This window comes from Trachemys scripta, chromosome 24, assembly GCF_013100865.1.
Source record: "Trachemys scripta elegans isolate TJP31775 chromosome 24, CAS_Tse_1.0, whole genome shotgun sequence".
NCBI classification, from domain to species: domain Eukaryota; kingdom Metazoa; phylum Chordata; order Testudines; family Emydidae; genus Trachemys; species Trachemys scripta.
In genome coordinates this window covers 9,207,933-9,221,775 of record NC_048321.1, presented here as the reverse complement: position 1 = coordinate 9,221,775, position 13,843 = coordinate 9,207,933, and the positions used below count along the sequence as shown (strand labels likewise).

At 44.0% G+C, this 13,843-nt stretch overlaps 1 protein-coding gene across 2 annotated transcripts in view; it reads right to left on the bottom strand.

Annotated features, from left to right (window-relative positions):
* Positions 1-13,843, bottom strand: part of SMG5 (SMG5 nonsense mediated mRNA decay factor) — a 48,332-nt gene that overhangs the window by 29,173 nt on the left and 5,316 nt on the right. For both annotated transcript variants that reach the window (XM_034756358.1, XM_034756361.1), the window contains 7 exons: positions 11,287-11,385; positions 9,954-10,077; positions 7,951-8,107; positions 5,983-6,072; positions 3,962-4,051; positions 1,464-1,542; positions 452-577 (listed from right to left, as the gene is read on the bottom strand). In XM_034756358.1, the coding sequence (XP_034612249.1) occupies positions 452-577; positions 1,464-1,542; positions 3,962-4,051; positions 5,983-6,072; positions 7,951-8,107; positions 9,954-10,077; positions 11,287-11,385 (765 nt within the window). The remainder of the gene's footprint in view (positions 1-451; positions 578-1,463; positions 1,543-3,961; positions 4,052-5,982; positions 6,073-7,950; positions 8,108-9,953; positions 10,078-11,286; positions 11,386-13,843) is intronic.

Below are 13,843 nucleotides of genomic sequence, written 5' to 3'. Positions count from 1 at the left end.
ATTGCTTTTTATTTCGTAATGTGAAATTTAGTCCTTGTGACAGAATGACAGCCCTGGAGACTGAAATCCACAGGCTGGATGTACATAGGCAGTAACAGTGCAAGCCTCCTACATATTCCACTCCACCAATATGCCTCAACCCTGATCTGCAGCAACCAGCTCTAGGGATGAGAGGGGAATTCAACCTTTGCACCTGGTCAATCCTTGGCCTCTTTCCCAGAGATCACCACTAAAGGGGCCAGTAGTGGGATCTAGACTGAGATCATCAAAAAGAGTCTACTGAACAGTAACAACTCTGACTGGCGACTGATTTGAGCTGGATTTGTGCCAGACACTCCATACCCTATTAAAGTTCCCAGGAATCATACCCAGTGCCCTGTTTCTAAAGGAAGCCACCAACGATCGCATTCCAAGTCTTGTCCCAATACCACCCTCTTCTCTGCGTTCTTACCGTTTTTTGCTCGGAGACAGTTTCCTGGTTTCACATTTCTTCAGCTGGTGATACATTTTGGCCGCTTTGTCATACAGCCGCTTCAGGTTACCATAGGCACCTTCAAAGGACACTTCAGACTGGAGACTAAGATACCAACATTTTACAAACAAAAAGTTACTTTTCCGCAGGGATTCTCACCAGTTACTTTTCGTGGCTTTGATTGGGCTGTGCCACAAATCTTAGTGCTCAATTTTTAAAAGGTATTTTGGCACCTAAATATGAAGATAGGTCCCGAGTGAGACTCTTCAAGGCGCTGAAGGGACAGATTGATTTATACGGATTTCAGTAGGCGTTGGGCACTGTGAAGGCGTGCACTCCCCCTTTCAGGGACAGCCTGGGCTGTAATCAAGGAGACCAGCTCCACACTAGGACAGAGCTATTTAAACAGGAACAGGAAGTGGAGTAAGACAGAGGGGAATAGAAGCCATGCAGGCTGCAGCGGGGTGGTGGTTGTTTTCTCTCAGGCCAGCAGCTTTGTTCTGTGGACTTGAAATCCGGGAGGTGAACCACGGCCCTCAGGGAAGAACCTTAGGAACTGTTTATTGTAATTACTCAGGTCCTGAACCCTTATTAAAAGGGGATATGCTATTTGGTTAGCGTGTGTTGGTCTCTCCCTTGTCCCGGGGGAATTACAAGTGGGTCACACAGGCAGCGCCACGCTAGATTGTAGGGACTTGCCTGCCCTTTTACAAGCACCTAGGCACCTGTCTTCATCTTTAAGTGCCTAAATATCATTCCAAATCTGGCCCTTCGTGTTTATTTAATCGGTGGCATGGCGGCCCTGTGATCCAGTACAGTCTTGTCAGGGAGGCAGCCTTCACCACCTCTCTCCACCGGCATTCCCACGAATAGCGGATGTGCCAGGAAATGGAGCAACACATGAAGAAAAAGGAGAAAATCTGGCTCATTGACTGGGAGAGCAATGAGGATGCTCCCTCCGGCCTCAGTATGTTCTGGAACGGACACTCACCAGCGTAAATAACAGTAGGTCGCTTCCACGTTGTAATATTTACTCCCTGCCAGTGTCCCCAGCTGGTTAAAGGGCATCCCTGTCATGAAAATTAAAAGGAGAGTGAACTAAGCCTGTGTTATTTCAAACAATCCTCATGCAAGGAGATCCTTCACATCTCACTACATTTCTGTTCATGACAGAAGGTGTACAGCGCCAGCAGGTACAAAGGATATTAACAAAGCCATGGTGAAGAGGCTCTGGCTACTTGATCCCTTCACCTTTTTCCATTCTGCTTCATGCTACCCTCACATCTTCCTGTCCCTCCTCTGCTTGCTCTCCTTTCTCCTTCAAACAAGTCCTCCTAGTCATCAATAATTCACCTGTCCCCTTCTCTCCTAAACTACTATGCTGTCTGCCTGATTTGGATTCATAGAGTATTAGGCTTGGAAGAGAGGTCATCTAGTCCAATCCCCTGCTCCAAGCAGGACCAACCCCAACAAAATCATCCCAGCCAAGGCTTTGTCAAGCCGGGCCTTAAAAGCTTCTAAGGAAGGAGATTCCACCACCTCCCTAGGGAACCCATTCCAGTGCTTCACCACCCTCCTAGTGAAATAGTGTTTCCTAATAGCCAACCTAGACCTCCCCCACTGCAACTTGAAACCATTGCTCCTTGTTCTGTTATCTGCCACCACTGAGAACAGCCGAGCTCCATCCCCTTTGGAACCCCCCTTCAGATAGTTGAAGGGGCTATCAAATCCCCCCTCACTCTTCTCTTCTGCAGACTAAATAACCCCAGTTCCCTCAGCCGCTCCTCGTAAGTCGTGTGCCCCAGCCCCCTAATCATTTTCGTTGCCCTCCACTGGACTCTCTCCAATTTGTCCACATCCCTTCTGTGGGGGCGGGGGGGGAGAGACAAAACTGGATGCAATACTCCAGGTCTGGCCTCACCAGTGCCGAACAGAGGGGCATAATCACTTCCCTCCATCTGCTGGCAATGCTCCTACTAATACAGCCCAATACGCCGTTGGCCTTCTTGGCAACGAGGGCACACTGCTGACTCATATCCAGCTTCTCGTCCACTGTATTCCCCTGGCCCTTTTCTGCAGAACTGCTGCTTAGCCAGTCGGCTAAGGATTGGTAGAACATCTTATCTACATTTGTAAAAGTGCCGTATAAGTTTACCATGCTATATAAATCTATCAATAAACACCAATTATTCATACTTAGGGGTCAGCCCTAGTAACAACTCAACAAGGAAAAAGCCTTGCCCTGTATTTTTGTAACTGTACTCTTTGTAAAAACTGCCTCTAAGGACCACTCAGAAACTTTAGCTTCTACTGAATGCAGCTGTCCACTTAACAATACCTCTCTGAGGGGGCTCATTACATGTGCTCCATGATCTGTACTGTTTGTTTCTGAGTGCAGTTCACGGGGTTAATTTGAATCTAAGCATCTATATAGTTCAGGCTCTTCGCTACCTCTGCTCACATCTGAAGCCCACAATTGAGATCATCTGAGGCTTTTAATTAAGACACCCTACATCTGTATAGTGCTAGAAAAGCACACTCCGTCAGAGGCCCTCAACTTTGATTCTCAAACTCAGGATGTCAGACCTGGTAAGTCTTTCAGGGCATTCTGCAAGACCACTCTATTCAGTCAAGCTTCTTCTGGGCAGGTCAGGCAGTCGGTATGTCCAGGAAGGCTTGAATCATTAATTGACCTTGTATCAATTTTGTTCTGAATTAATGCATTTCTAATTTGTGCATATGCTTTGAGAACATGACAGGAGCATTACAGAAATGAAAACTAAATTTTAATTGCAACTGACTATTTAAAAGACATTAGACAAGAAAGCTATTAAATAAGTTCCTATGCTTCTATTGTACCTTTTGTCTGAGCTCAGAGTGTTTTACATGCACTAGCCTTGTAATGTAGCAAAACTTCCCCATTTTACAGGTGTGAAAACTGAGGCACAGAGTGTTAAGTGACTTGCCCAAGAGGTCATAGTGGCGCCTGGAATAGAACCCAGGAGTCCAACTCCCAGTCTCCCACTATGTTATATTTGCACAAAGTAACTGCTTGTAAGTCAAAAGAAGAGCATGTGGGGTTATATCAGTGAGAAAAGTTGTATCAGCATTAATGCTCTGCAAAGGCAGCAATACACAGCTGGACCTTGGTTGAGCCAGACATCACCACTTCCGTGTAAATTTCAACTTTTATGCATGATGCGGCTAGAAAATAAGGGGGAAGTTACCTGATAAATCAAAGTCATCCTGGGAGTTAAAGCAGAGAGGCTCTCCTCTCCTTGGCTTGCCAGCAAGAGAGAGTCTCAAAGGGGAATTATTGTAACTGGATAATAAAACAAATCTCTCCAATTTGTGAGAAACGTAAGGGTAACCCAAAGCACAGCAACTGCTAGAACAGTGATTTCCTCTAGTCATTTTCACGAGAGGTTTCGGCTACGGGAGCCACGTTATTGTTCTGAAAGGCTCCCAAATTCATGGCAATTCACTTACCGATTTGTGGGGCAACAGAAAGGGCTTGATAGTAAAACCTCTCAGCCAACAGTTCCGTGTCCACACCTGCCAACTCATTCTGATAGCGAGCTGAAAAGACAGACATCATGCACAACAGAAACCACGGGCTGAGCCCTAGGATTGCCCAGTGCAAAAAGGGAACAATGTTGGGTTTAGTTGTGATGCTTGGAGTACCTTTCCCAGACCTGAAGAAGAGCTCTGTGTCACTCAGGGCTGGTCCCCACTTAGTCCGGACTTCGGACTAAGGTACGCAAATTCAGCTACGTTAATAACGTAGCTGAATTCGAAGTACCTTAGTCCGAACTTACCGCGGTCCAGACGCGGCCGGAAGTCTCCCCCCGTCGACGCCGCGTACTCCTCTCGGCGAGCTGGAGTACCGGCGCCGACTGTGAGCACTTCCGGGATCGATCCGGGATCGATTTATCGCGTCTTAACCAGACGCGATAAATCGATCCCAGAACATCGATGGTGTGCCGCCGGACCAGCCGGTAAGTGAAGACTAGGCCTCAGACCAGATAAGTAGCTGGCACTCCGAAATGGAGCTTTGAAAGGGCACTTCCGCGTCCCTTAGTTCACAACAAAGACAAGAGAGGCCACTTCAGTTAAGGGGATTATGGGACGTTTCTGGAGGTCANAAGTACCTTAGTCCGAACTTACCGCGGTCCAGACGCGGCCGGAAGTCTCCCCCCGTCGACGCCGCGTACTCCTCTCGGCGAGCTGGAGTACCGGCGCCGACTGTGAGCACTTCCGGGATCGATCCCAGAACATCGATGGCGTGCCGCCGGACCAGCCGGTAAGTGAAGACTAGGCCTCAAAAGCTTGTTTCTCTCACCAAGAGAAGTTGGTCCAATAAAAGACCAACGAAGTTCAAGAGAAGTTGGTCCAATAAAAGACCAACGAAGTCCAAGAGAAGTTGGTCCAATAAAAGACCAACAAAGTCCAATAAATATTACCTCACCCACCCTGTCTCTCTAAGTTATTCGTGTACATTCACATGTATTTTCGTTCCTTCACATGCACACACAGATATTCAAGCAAGAAGTTAAATCATGTCACATGCTCACTTCTTGTGGTCGTGACTGTGAGATACAGACACAAGTCCACTACAGAATGGACCATGTACATGTTTCATACTAACCATTGAAAAGCCACAGCTTTGTCATTATCGCCCTGCACAGGATTCAATTTAGAATTCTGCATGTTGGGCCAAATTCTCATTTACCCTCAGGTCTCCTTGCACCACTCAGGCTTGGTCAGGGCCTTAGAGTGTACATAGTAAGTTGTGCTCACTTTAAGGACTTCTTTACAGTACCAGAGCAATGCAAGTGAAAGTCAGACCCTATGTTCTTATACAGAAACAGATTCAGACCCACAACTCTTGTTACATTTCTAAGTAAATAGCATACTCCATGTCTGCTGGCACTAAGACGGGACCTCCACATTCTGTAACAGATCTATTATCTGAGAGGGTTTCACTTCAAATCTGTCAGTGACAAGTGTGGGTAAGGGCTTGTCTATACTGTCGACGGTGCTGTAGCTATACCAAACAATCCCCTACTGCAGCAGCAGCCTATGGCTTTTCCATCACTATAGAAAAACTACCTCCATCCACTGGGGTTAGGTCAGCACAGATATGGCACTCAGAAGTGTGGATTCTCCCCCCCCCCGCCCCAGAGCAACACAACTGTGTCAGTCTAAATTCTAAACGTACAACAGGCCTACGTATCAGGGGGTAGCCGTGTTAGTCTGTATCTACAAAAACAACAAGGAGTCTGGTGGCACCTTAAAGACTAACAGATTTATTTGGGCATAAGCTTTCGTGGGTAAAAACCTCACTTCTTCATCTGAAGAAGTGAGGTTTTTACCCACGAAAACAGGCCTAAGACAAACCAGTGTCTGCAAGGAATTATCGCTGGTGACTAACGATCATGGTATCAGTGCTATGCTTGCAACAGCTTTTATATTTTAAAGGTCCCCCTGCAAGAAAACATTGCTCTTACCTAAATCTCCCAGATAAACCAGACATCTGTGACACGCCATCTGTGCCCACTCCATTTCTTTCCCCGATGCAGACACAGGTTTCTTGCAGCCTATATGAGAAATACCAAATCATAACACACCCATGGGTGAAAACTGCTGGAAAGAGATAGCAGCAGCCTACGCTTCTTCATGAGATACATGACGGTTAAGTGAATGCAAATAAGAGATCACACACTGAGACCGGAGTGCTGGCCTTTGTCTGTGTTGTATTATAGATCAATGCAGGTTTGTTTCAGGCTACCAGATTGTGCAAGACTCATGCAGACAACATATCCCTTTTTTTTAAGCCACCTCACTTCTCCTAAGGGCAATATGCTGCTCTGTTCCACAGCGATCATTAACAGTGCTACCTCACTCATTTGTACTGAAGCCAGGGCCAGAACTTTTACCACTAAGTCACTAGAAATGTGGTGTGCATTCAACACTGGATGAGCTTGGAGAGACTGTTAAAAGAACAGGGAGAAAAAGGAGAGAAGATGAGATGACTGACAACAGGGGAGGAAGAGAAATAAAATGGGTGAAAGGGATAAAGAACAAAATATATTCCTGTAGCTACAGCATCAGCAGTCTTACAGGGAGAAAAGCCTCCAGAAAAAAACCTCAGTCATTGGGAAGTGGCAGGAGCAACAAAAGAGGGGTAAAATCAACTGATCTAAAGCTAACTAAAACAATTAAGCATGAGTCATCTTAACTCCTGGAGGTGTTTGTCACTGCTGGGACATGTCCCATCAGGACAGATTTTTTTGAAACAATCTTCCATCAGCACCTTCTCACCAGCCAGTGACCAGTGAGGAATGTGTTCTGATTATTTACAGGCATTGCATAAGTGATATTTTACCAATACGCTGACTCCAAAGTTGTACCTATAGCTGATGGTGAACCTAGAAAATGTTTTACCATGTACGTCTGTAATCCCCATTTTCACCACTTGCCATTAGCTTCCTCCCACTTCCCCCATTTTCAGTTGTCTGCACGACTCTTCCCCATCCACCATTTTTAACGATGCTGCAGTGTTTAATTTTCATTGTATGCTTATGATGTCTACATGCTATTGTATTTTAATTGCAAGTGTCTGCAGCAACTTCGAGGACAGGACCTGTGCAAATGCAGCCACTTATCAAGGACTACAAATCCAGCCACAATTTAAAATAGGATTTATTAGCTCTGCAGTACCATGAAGATGTTTCTCATAGCAACAGTTGCTAAGGACATCTGCCTTCTAAACTGATGTTTCAAAGCCAACTGCAATACAATCATCTTCCACCAGCTAAGAACTGAACACAATCAAGTAAAAATATTCCATTGCTAGATACATGTGGATATCTCTAACTCCAAATTCTTTTTTCTTCACTTAAGAAGTCCCTCTCAATGTTTCATTATTCCCCCATCTCATATAAATAACAACAACAATTATACAAAAAATCAGCTTAAGTTTCAGCTCCATTTCTGCAATTGGAACCACATGGATAAACCTCTGAAGTCAGAAGTGCAGAGCTTTGTCTAGATTCAATTGCAGCATCAAGTCTTAGTACATACATGCAGGATAAAGCACACAAATGTAACACACAGAGGGAAGGAGATAACAAGAGTGCGATACAATTTTGCTCACTCTTTATAGCCAGAGGTAAGTGCTTTTTCAAAACTGTGCTGTAAGCTCCGCCATACTGAACATTAACACTTGCTAGAGGTTTTAGAGGGGTAGCCGTGTTACTCTGCATCAGCAAAAAGAACAAGGAGTCCTTGTGGCACCTTAGAGACCAACATTACCAAAAGTTTTAACTTGAAAATAAAAGCTGAGCAGACTGTGTTTTGAACAGATAAGCTAATGAGAAATTTGCATTTTGAAACAGAGACAAGTAATTGCAAGGGGGAGCCATCTGCTTATGACTCTTGCATCAACCAAGAGCGAATACACATCAGGCACTGACCTATCAGTGGGTCGGTTACGTGGGTCCAGTCAATACAGCACTGCAGCTCCAGCTGATAGTGAGACTGAATGTAGAGAAGAAGGTGTTGGTAAAATCCTATGCCAGCAATCAGGTGAGTCCGGTATGCACACTCCAGGGTGCTGCGGCTATGAATGTGCTGTAGAAAACAGAAATACAGTCCAGTAAGATTCTGGCCGGCAACATGAGTTGTACTTGGTAAAACAGAGGTAGCTGAAGACTCACCTTTTGCCATCCTCCCTCAATTCACTCCACTTTCCTGCGCAATAACCTAACCAGTACTGTTAATAGCTAGTATTTAACAGGTGTAAATATCAAGAAAGGAGAAATTGTTTAGACACTGTACAGAGGTATAACTGGGGAAAATGGACTATTAAGAAATTAAAACACAAGCTGAAAATCAGGAAATGTTTCCTATTTCCATTTTATTCTCCCAAGGGAAATGGTGAAAGATCCATTAGCTTGGGAAGAGAGTGAACCAAATGCTCACAAGAAAAATCATTTGTTGGCTGGGGGGGAAACAGACTATATCTAAGAGATGTTTCAGATCTCTAACCTTTATGAATTACCTGACCGCACTGATTACATTGGCTAAATGCATTTAGCCACCAACACCCTCAGGTGTATTTAACAACTACCAAAGATAGGTTTCTGGCAATGCAAAATAACCTTTGTTTCCAGCAGTAATAAATCAAACCTTCCCTGATCAGCCACACTCAACAGGCCAAGATGATTCTACCTCTAAGAGCAGGTCTATACTGCAAGAAAAGGTGTGCTCTTAAATAGCAGTGAAGACAACAAATCAACTTGTAACTCAGATTAGCAGCCTGATTTAAAGCCCATGGAGTTGCACTCAAGATGCTAAACCGAATTAAAAGCCGAGTTGAAGCATCTTCACTGCTATTTTAATCCGAGTTACAAACACACTTATTTTTTGGTAGTGTAGACTCTCACAAGCATCCCACCTAAATATCAGCAGCATCAATCTTTCTTCCCTCCTCGGTTCATCTGATTTACTATTGTGGGACAGCAGGATGGAAGAGCTGTAGGACTTGTGCCCCTAACAGAATCACACACATATACTGTATTTACACACCCAACTCAAAGTGAATTCATTTTTTCAGAATATTTTCCCTAACTCTAATTGCTATCTGTTCATAGTGAGGCACTGAAATAAACCAGGACTTTCATTCTATGGCACTACCAATGGCGTTTCACTAGATGGCAAAGATGATCTTGAAGCCAACACACAGAGCTGAGAGTCAGGAAATCTGGATTTTGTTCCCAGCACTGCCACAGACTCGCTGCCATAACCCGGGCAAGTCACAACACCTCTAGACCTTGCTTTCCTGACCTTTTAAAAAAAAAATAAAAAAGAAGGTAAGCATATCCCTTGTGATCTAAACTGTGATATCTGAGCACTTGTTTTCAATACTTCCCTTCACCTCAGAGATCCTATGGCCTCATTCATTAACACGGTATTTGTAAAGAACTGAGGTCCTCAGATGGAAGGCACCAGGAGACCTCAGTTTGCTATAAAGCAGAACCTGTTTTAGATAAAACCAGTATGGTATTCCAATTAGAATGAAGTTCATTTCACATTATCTGAGAAGATCACCAGGATAATGTGCATAGCACTACGTAATAGAAGTAATTTGACTTTCTAGATTCTCTCTAGCATGAAACTAATCAGCACTTCTCTGGATCGTCACATGAATTGATTTTGACACCTGCTTCACATGGAGCTATTATTCTTATTTTGGAGATGGGGAAACGGAAAGCAACCTAATTTGGAGAGGCTCTCTGCACCTCCAAGGCCACAACGATTTGCCCATGGTTAGAAAGGAAGTTTATGATAGAGCTAAGATTAGGATTCAGGAGCGTCTGGCTCCCAGTCTTATGCCCGGACCCTGTTTCCAAATAAATGACGCCATTAACACGTCGCACAGCACAAGGATTTCTGGCCCAGAGGCACAGATACCTGCCTTTTTATTCGTTTTAATGAGCTGGATAACTTCATAGTAAACCTTTCTCCACAGCAGTTCCTCTGCTTTTCTCCCATAATCCACCGGATGCAAGAACATCAGCTTCACGCACAACTCTCGCAACCTGAGACACAGAGCAGAAAGTTTACCAGTCCGTTAGCTGCAGTAGCCACTTACATAACCACAACCCCATGCGTTAGGGACAAAGGAAAGCCTGAATGTCATTAAAGGGGCAGCATGGCCACCTAGTGGCCACGCACTCTGGGTCACACTCGCACTCCAGATTGACAGCAACATGCCCAGCCCTAAGGGAGAGGGATGGACAGTCGCTCTCTCTGCTCATGACCAGTCTGGCTGACGCATGGAGCGGGGTTGTCAGTCTTTTGAATGAGCTGTATGTATCCCTCCTCGTCTGTGAGCAGGGAGCCATTCTTCTGCACAAGTAATAAGACTGCTTGGGGCCTGCCAATTCATGGGGCAGCCCACCCCCAACATATACACACCACCGCAAGACCAGAGAGGCAAGAATTTCCCCGAGCTCACCCCTCCAGCCACCCTTCAAGCCCTACATGTTGTGGCAGACTCTCCTGCCTAGCAATTCTTTTGAGAGTGGAAGAGGGACATAAATATACTTTATTTTTAAGCACTGATGTGTTCAGAGCTGCACAAGAAGCTTACAGGCTAAAATTAGATATAATAATTATGCAAATGAGGGAGTGAATGAACATGTACAATTAGCCTAGCACTCTTACCAGCTATTTATCAGCATCCAACCTGCAAGACACTTTTACAGAGAAGTAAACACTAAAGCAAGCCACATAATAAATTCCCACAGCAGGGGAACTAAAAATGCTATCAGAGTAGCATTTACATAGAATGAAACCTGCACGAAGCACCACCCCCAATCAGCAATCACTTTTAATTATCCCTCTATGGCTTCCAGTCCAATTCTTTTCAACCACGAGATAAAGAATCTTCTCTACTAGGCATGAAGTTTATTTTATTGATTTATTGCTGGAAAATTAAAACAGGCTTCACTTTATAGGTATGAAATTCATTCAATACACAGGTATTTTAAGATATTGTAATTATAAAAACAGATCATTAACCACAATGAAGAGTTATCTGTTTTGTCGGAGTCCCAGTCATAAACCAGGACAACTTTGCGTTAGGAGCTGTACAAACAGAACACACAAAGAGCTGGTGGATACTTTGCTTGACAGGTGCATTACAAATTCAGTTCCCTGTGAAACTGCTGAAACAAAGCCGTGTGCAACTTAGCACATTCGATTCCTCCTACCAAAAATTAAAATACGGCATCTGCCCAACTTACTTGTTCCTCAAGCTGATGTTCTCTGGCTTGAACACTTCTTGATAAGCTGCCTTGTTACCAAGAATGAGATCCAGTCTATGAACTGCCTCCACCACCGCTCTGCCAGACAATACAGAAAGAAGAGCTTCAGGATAACAATTCACATGAGGGCCTTCTATGAGATCCAGGATCTACCCATGACAGCTTCAGGCAGGGAAGAAGGCTGGCCTATTTAATATTATCATTAATGAACTGTACCACCCCATATCACACCAACTGATCTGCTATTTTTGAACAGTTCTATTATCCTTAACAGCTTATGGAAAAAAGAAAGGTCTTATGTAACCAATAAAGTATATGCTAGAGGGGGAGGAATAGCTCAGTGGTCTGAGCATTGGGCTGCTAAACCCAGGGTTGTGAGTTCAATCCTTGAGGGGGCCATTTAGGGAACTGGGGTAAAAATCTGTCTGGGGATTGGTCCTGCTTTGAGCAGGGGGTTGGACTAGATGACCTTCTGAGGTCCCTTCCAACCATGATATTCTATGAGTTCATCTGCTTAGCTACTGGGTACCACTGCATGATGAGTCAAACAAAGTATTTTTGCACCAGCAGACTTAAATGAGACAGACTTCTATTGATACACTATTGTGAACTTTTAACCTCTGCAGTTAAAAAAAAAAAAAAGTCAAAACAGATTGGTTTTCAGTGATTACAGGAGGGGGTTAAGGATCAACAGCCCTGTATTTCCTGTTCTTTTGCTGACTTGCTGCGTGACCTTGGACAAGTCACTTCTTCACCTTCATTGTGCTTCACTTTCCCCATCATTGTTGTAGTGATTCATTCATTAGTAAGTGCACAGAACTTTGAGATCCTTGGAAGAAATGTGCTCCCTTAGAGCCAAGTATTATTATGCTTCTGGCAGAACAGTTTAAAACACCTGAATTCAAAACAAAATGTTTTCTCCAAAGCCAGCTGCAACATTGAGCAGGCAACATCAAGTATACCATCAATGCAAAAACTGCATTCATGAGTCATTGCTTGAAACTCCTGGGTCTCCTGGAGAAGAATGCAAACGTGTGTCAAATACAAAGTATGTGATGATTCGAAGAGATGCACTAAGCTGACTGGCCAAACCGATTCCATCCAACTGCACCATAATCAAAACCGAGAATCTGGTAAGTATCAACAGCAAACATTAGTAGAGGCAGAAAGCACATTGATTGATACTTAAAAAGGAGTTCAAGAAAGCAAAATTTAGCAATGACCAAGTCAAATCCACTCTATTACTTAGGGTCTTCTTTTTAACCTTGCCTCTGTCAACCCTATAACTTGACAGCCACTGAACCAGCTATGGTAAACAGCCTACCCACCTCTCTGCATTTCACTCATTCCTCACATCCTCTCTTTAAAATACAGCTCCCAACTCCCCTTTCCTCCATCCTGGCAACAATCTGCAGGCTATCAACCACACAGGAACTTGGCCTGCTAAACCCAGGGTTGTGAGTTCAATCCTTGAGGGGACCATTTAGGGATCTGTGGCAAAAATCTGTCTGGGGATTGGTCCTGCTTTGAGCAGGGGGTTGGACTAGATGACCTCCTGAGGTCCCTTCCAACCCTGATATTCTATGATGCTTTCCCACCCAGAAACCTCTTTACTTGTCATTGTTCATCCACTCTGGAGATACTTTAACATTTCCATTGCTGAACTGAGAGATTTTTCTTCGAACAAGAAGCTGAAGATAGACAAACTGTACTGTAAATAAGGGATAAGACAGACCAAATATGGGCTATACAAAGCAGAACATTAGCCACTTCTGCTACCACCACCCTCCCCCACAAAAAAATCCCCATCGATAGCATAAAGCAAATCACACCACTGAAACTTCCCTGACCTTTTTTCAGAGATATGTACAGACGGACGCCAGACAGTTTGTGTAGAGGACTTGCACATAGGCATCTGCAAGCAAGAACATGCAAAGATAGATTCTAATGGGTAGGCTGAAACTACAACTGTTTCCTTGAAAACTGCAGAAGTCAGTACAAGGCAACAGACAGTTTCACATGATGCTCCTTCCGAACAAATCAAGTCTCCTTTACAAATGCACAGGCTGAAAAGTAATCTCAAAAAAAACTTTTCTGGATTCCAGAAAGACAAAAAATATCCATCTCACATGACACCCCAAAAGACTAATTTGTCCAATAGATTAAGGATCTTTAACTTAAATTTCTCTATGCCGTTTTCAGCTTGGGGGGGGAGGGGCAGAGACTGAAATGATTCTGTCCCTATACCGAATCATTGTCTGTAAAGTAATGGATTGGGAGAAGAAAACATCGCTAATGTCAAAAAAAAATAGTTCCATTAATAGAATATTAAGAAGAAAACGTTACATCTTGTCTTGTATTTCTTCATGGCTGAGAATTACATACAAAAGAGTATGTTACGAATACTCCACCACTTCCACTCAAGGACCTCAAAGCACTTTACAAACTCCGATCCAGCCTCATAATAGCCCTGTGAGGTAGACAGGACACACACACATCTGCAGGTGGGGAAAGAGAGGCAGAGATGCTAAGCAAT